Source organism: Monopterus albus, unplaced genomic scaffold (assembly GCF_001952655.1).
Source record: "Monopterus albus unplaced genomic scaffold, M_albus_1.0 scaffold65.1, whole genome shotgun sequence".
In the NCBI taxonomy this organism is placed as follows: domain Eukaryota; kingdom Metazoa; phylum Chordata; class Actinopteri; order Synbranchiformes; family Synbranchidae; genus Monopterus; species Monopterus albus.
Genome location: NW_018127945.1, coordinates 2773994 through 2779628, shown reverse-complemented (window position 1 = coordinate 2779628; position 5635 = coordinate 2773994). Strand labels below are relative to the sequence as shown.

At 39.9% G+C, this 5635-nt stretch overlaps 1 protein-coding gene across 2 annotated transcripts in view; it reads right to left on the bottom strand.

Annotated features, from left to right (window-relative positions):
• The window catches only part of necab2 (N-terminal EF-hand calcium binding protein 2), a 199233-nt gene that overhangs the window by 101500 nt on the left and 92098 nt on the right, over nt 1-5635 (bottom strand). For both annotated transcript variants that reach the window (XM_020604323.1, XM_020604322.1), the window contains exons 6-7: nt 1956-2092; nt 1494-1618 (exon numbers count right to left, since the gene is read on the bottom strand). In XM_020604323.1, coding sequence (XP_020459979.1) covers nt 1494-1618; nt 1956-2092 — 262 coding nt within the window. The remainder of the gene's footprint in view (nt 1-1493; nt 1619-1955; nt 2093-5635) is intronic.

The following is a 5635-nucleotide window of genomic DNA, read 5'->3' as shown; positions in this document are numbered from 1 at the left end:
GATCACATTAGTTTGAATGTATATAATGGCATTAAGGGTAAATGTGCATTTTTCATGTAAACATCTTGTTTTCTCAAAACATGACATAACCCAGTGTTGGATAGGACAATACTTTTTTTCACCAGTAGGTGGCAGTGTGAGACTGGCTTACCCGATGGACTGCAGCCATCTAGCGTGCTTTGCTGGGTTTTTCTCATAATGGCGGAGAACTCAGCGATGTGAAGCCACGTCTCCCTGCCTAATTATTCCTTTCCTGTATTCCAGGATATATACATCTGCCTACAGGTGTTATATTCTGATACCTGTAACACTGACAAGACTCACTTCAATAGAGACTTAACGGTGCATTAACTAAGATTTTACACACTAACAAATGAAGTGAAAATGGGGCAGGATGTGATGTCTCTCAGCTATATTACCCCCTTCAATGACACTCTGTTATCTACAGTGTGTTTGTTGTTCTTCCAGTTTCTCTACCCTCTGTCAAGAATAAGTCCATACATCAGCCCCACTTGCCATATAGTGAAGGTTATAAGAATCATTTTTGAATCAAACAGCCAACCACGAAGGAGCTGTCTGCTGCTAAAGTCTAAAAGAGTGGCTACCAGAGTAAAGATGTCTTGTTCTTTCCCACAAAGAAAGTGGGACAAAGAGCAGAAACCAGGATTACCATCAGTTTGTGTTTGTTTTTTTTTTGTTTTTTTTTTAAGATAAGTGTTAAAAGCAGGCAAAGGACTCAAATGTCATTCAGAAGTGATGTTCTTCCTTCTGGATGTGTTAGCATCTAAAGCTAATGTGTTTGTTTTGGTAACATTAGCAACCTAGCACGGTCATGATTTTTTTTCCTTTGTACTGAATTAATATGATTTCATTTTTGGGGAGTTATTCAAGCTTTGTGTAAAGTTAGTGCTTCGTTGACACATTAGCAGTAACCAGAGAGTTTTGCTTCATTGATAAATTTACTCATTAGTCAGCTAACTCTAGCTTTAGACTGGAAGCTGCGTTTTGTACAGTTTATTGTAACCAGGCATCTGTAGTTCATGCTGTTGCTAGGAAACAATCCAGTGGGAGGGGCAAATAGCGGTTAGGAGTGGCTTATGTCATCTTGTTTAGAGTCTTATTAGCCCCTCGAGTGGCTCAAAAGACAGAGCACCTTCAAAGATTTTTGCTTTTCCAGGCATCTCTTTTTTTCTGTCCCCCCATTTAGTCTTTAAACCCTGTCCTTTTGTTCCCCCAACAATTTATCTTTGATGCAGTGCTTGCTGTTGGAAAGCTGATTGAGGTGATTTACAAAGGAGAATAAATCACACAGCTATGGGTGTGTGTTGGTGTGCAGTGGATGAAAAACTGCTGAGTGTCAGAGTTTGATTTCTGCTCACCCAGAGTGATGTGCCCTGACTAAAGGTTGGAGATATGGTGCTAATCATACAAGGATATGACAGATAGCCTCCAACCATGAGTGCAGATAACGCCCTGCAGAATATCTTTGTCACCTGAAGCAGTATTGATGGTCCGGACAGCCTCCCTGGCACTGATTCTGTTGTTAGGAGGATAGTCAGGGACAGTGTTTTCGTAGCGCCTCTCTGACATCCGTGGACTCACCCTGGCAGGTAGATGTCTGGGGGAAAAAAAAGTAAACAATAAAATAATCTGAACAATGGTGGAAGGCAGAATCTTCAAGAGACAGAAAAAAAACAGGTGGACAAAGAGGGTGATAACTGAACAAAGGAGATGAGAACCTGTTTCTGTGCATGTGTGTTTGAGAGGCAGACGTATGTTTTAACTACAGAGAATCTGCGCTCGAAACACTGCCTGGTTTCCATTACAAACTGCTGACAGTTTTACACATAATATCATGAGAGACATGTGCAGTAATGAACATGCGAGCGCATGCACACATATGCACACAGTTCCACACTTAGCAGCCTGACACAGTTATACACGAACTGGCTCACCCCAACTGGCCGTGCTGCTCATCAATTGCATCCACAGCACTCTCCACTGAGTTCAGCAGAGACTGGATCTGATTGGCTGATTCCTTTAGCAAGAAACGGGTGACAAACTGCTCCACATTGGTTCCTCTCTCATAAACCTAGGGAAAAAGAAGAACAAAAAAATTATGTGCATGTCACTGAGAACAACTATACTGAAACTAAATAGTCATTCCATCAAACCTTCTAATACCAAAACATCCATATATTTTACTTTAGCTTCTCCTTCAGACTGTTATGTTTGACACTGTGAGAGTTCACTCCTTCCTACAGGAATAAATGCACATCAACCTTCAGAAGTGGTATCAAGTCTCATTTTGTATTCCCCAAATCCAGATAAGACAGTTTTTGCCATAACACATGGCAGAGCGGTAGGGAGAGATGGGGTAAAAAAACAACAACACAAAAACAGGAAGTGACGGTCCAAACCGTGACAAGCTGTAAAGATGCAAATATTTTTGCCTGGGACATGTGTCTTTTTAACACAACATTTTGTATGTGGACATCAAATGCATAAGACCCCCTTTTCAAAGTTCTCATTTTAAACTAGTTAGCTGGAAACATTAACGAGTAAACTAGAAAAATGCATTTCCTGTCAAAAATGCGTGTGGGTGCTGATATGCTGAAGGATCGCCCTGAAAATGCCTGAAATCGGTTGCTGAAACAGCTGAAGGATGAGAAGAAATGTCTGAAGTTCTTTGTTGAAATAGCTGAAGGATGAGATGCAATGCTGAACGACTGAATATTTAGATACCAGAACAGTATTTGTAGCTGAAAGTATGCAGGAGTTAAGCGCCAAAAAAATTTTGAAAAAAGAGCTGAATTTCTTAAAAATATAAAGCTTATTAAAAAATAAATACAAACAGGAATATCCTTAAAACGCTGAACATTTAGATACCACAATGGTGTTTGCAGCTGAAAGTATTCTGAAGTTAAGATGTGAAGATTTTGCCCATTCATTTGAATGGGGTAAAATTTGATGAAAAAAGCAGAATATTTTAAAAAGTATAAATGCCACAAACAAGAAAAATACAAGCAATTTCTGCTTGTATTTTTCTTATTTGTCCTTGAAGAGCTGAACATTTTGATAACTGAATGGTATTTCTAGGTGAAAGAATGCGGGAGGAGTTAGATGCCAAAAAACAGACAGAAAACACAGATATGTCTCAATTGCACTGCATTTAATTGACCATCAGATGGCACTCCAGGACTGTGTCATTGAGCTGCAGCATTAGGATGACTCAGCACTTTGAGCTCCCATTAAATTCTATTATTACAAAAAGCTGAATATCTTAAAAAGTATAAACATTATAAAAAAGATGAATGGCAGGAATGTCCTTGAAGAGCTGAACAGTTTAATACCTTTTATAGCTGAAAGTATGCTGGAGTTATAAAGTGCCAAAAAATGGACAGAAGATCACAGAATAATAATAAATAAAGAACAGGAAAACAGTGTGGATGCTTGTCAGCATCCACACAATTACAGTGTTTCAACCGTCTTAGCTGAGATCAGGCGGGGAGGCGACAGTGGTGTGGTGTGTAGAGCAGTCGTCTCCCAACCAGAAGGTTGAAGGTTCAAATTTTGGTGCCAGCAGTCCACATGTCAAAGTTTCCTTGGGTAAGACACCGAATCCCCCTATTGCCTGTGATGGTGGCACGCAGCGGTCCGGGGCCCTTGGCTCCAGACATAATTTCGTTGTACGTGTCACAATAAAAAAAGCTTCTTCTTCTATTGTACATCTCTGTAGGAACAACTGATCTGTCAGTGACATTGTCATTTCATCTGGAAAAGTCAATAAGATGAACACATGTTCAATCTGCTTTTATTAATATAAACTGCATATGTGGAATGTGAGAAGGGAAAGATTGACAGATATGGCAACGTGACTTATAAGACAAAAAAAAACTAACTCTCCCATGTCACTCAGAGATGCTTAAGTCGAAATAGCTGTCAGAATAACATGTGAAAGACCTCACTATCAAGTGCATGACAATAATCGACTATGAGAGAATGGAGTCAGTCGGTCATGTCAGCTTTACTATCAGAAGTCACAGTACAGTGATTCAGGGAGACAATTAAGACTCCTGTAATCAGCCATCCTCTACTGCACTCTAATCAAAGATAAATGATACCACAAGACCCAGAATCACACAGGCATTGACTTCCACTATCACAGTCAATAGCTTTTACACATGTACACACATCTGCACACAAACATGAAAACACACTGACTTAGAAGATGTTGATTCTCTTCAGCTCGTGTGGAGTAGATCAGTCAGTTTGTCAGAACATAAAACCCACATCTATACAACCAAAATAATTCACTATGATGACAGAATTTAGCTCTGTGGTACCATTTTATCCAAGAGGCACTCACTAAAGGCCACCACGCTGCAATTCAATTACCAATACATTACCAAATAAACTGAAATGATTAGTAGAAATTATAGCTGTTTTCTTGAAGAGATTATGAGCAGTGTTTAATACCATTATTGGCACTTAGCCTTTAAATACGAAAACGTTTATCGGCTGTTGTTACAGCATTCCATTTACTGTAACTGGCATACAAAGCATACTTAGCATTAACATTTATTTGAAATGACACAATTAAACAGAGCTGTCTGTTTTCTTTGGTTAAAGTAAGGCGCCGTCATCCCATTGCACATACAGAAAGCACATACACCTTGGGGCCAGCGCATTGTAGATGTGTAGATTCATGACTAAAACTGTGTGTGCACACTAAGACAGAAATGAGCGTACACTCAGCACTTCTGGTTAGCTAGTGGAGGACCTAATTTACCACCTGGGCCGAATACTCTCTTTTCAGTTCTTTTTTTTTCTTTTCCTTTATTTCTTCCAAGCTTATAAAAGAAAATTATATATACAGTGGGTACGGAAAGTATTCAGACCCCCTTAAATTTTTCACTATTTGTTATATTGCAGCCATATGCTAAAATCATTTAAGTTCATTTTTTTCCTCATTAATGTACACACAGCACCCCATATTGACAGAAAAACACAGAAGTTTTGACATTTTTGCAGATTTATTAAAAAAGAAAAACTGAAATATCACATGGTCATAAGTATTCAGACCCTTTGCTGTGACACTCATATATTTAACTTAGGTGCTGTCCATTTCTTCTGATCATCCCAGAGATGGTTCTACACCTTCATTTGAGTCCAGCTGTGTTTGATTATACTGATTGGACGTGATTAGGAAAAGCCACACACCTGTCTATATAAGACCCTACAGCTCACAGTGCATGTCAGAGCAAATGAGAATCATGAGGTCAAAGGAACTGCCTGAAGAGCTCAGAGACAGAATTGTGGCAAGGCACAGATCTGGCCAAGGTTACAAAAAAATTTCTGCTGCACTTAAGGTTCCTAAGAGCACAGTGGCCTCCATAATCCATAAATGGAAGACGTTTGGGACGACCAGAACCCTTCCTAGAGCTGGCCGTCCGGCCAAACTGAGCTATCGGGGGAGAAGAGCCTTGGTGAGAGAGGTACAGAAGAACCCAAAGATGACTGTGGCTGAACTCCAGAGATGCAGTCGGGAGATGGGAGAAAGTTGTAGAAAGTCAAAGAAAGTCAACCATCACTGCAGCCCTCCACCAGTCGGGGCTTTAGGGCAGAGTGGCCC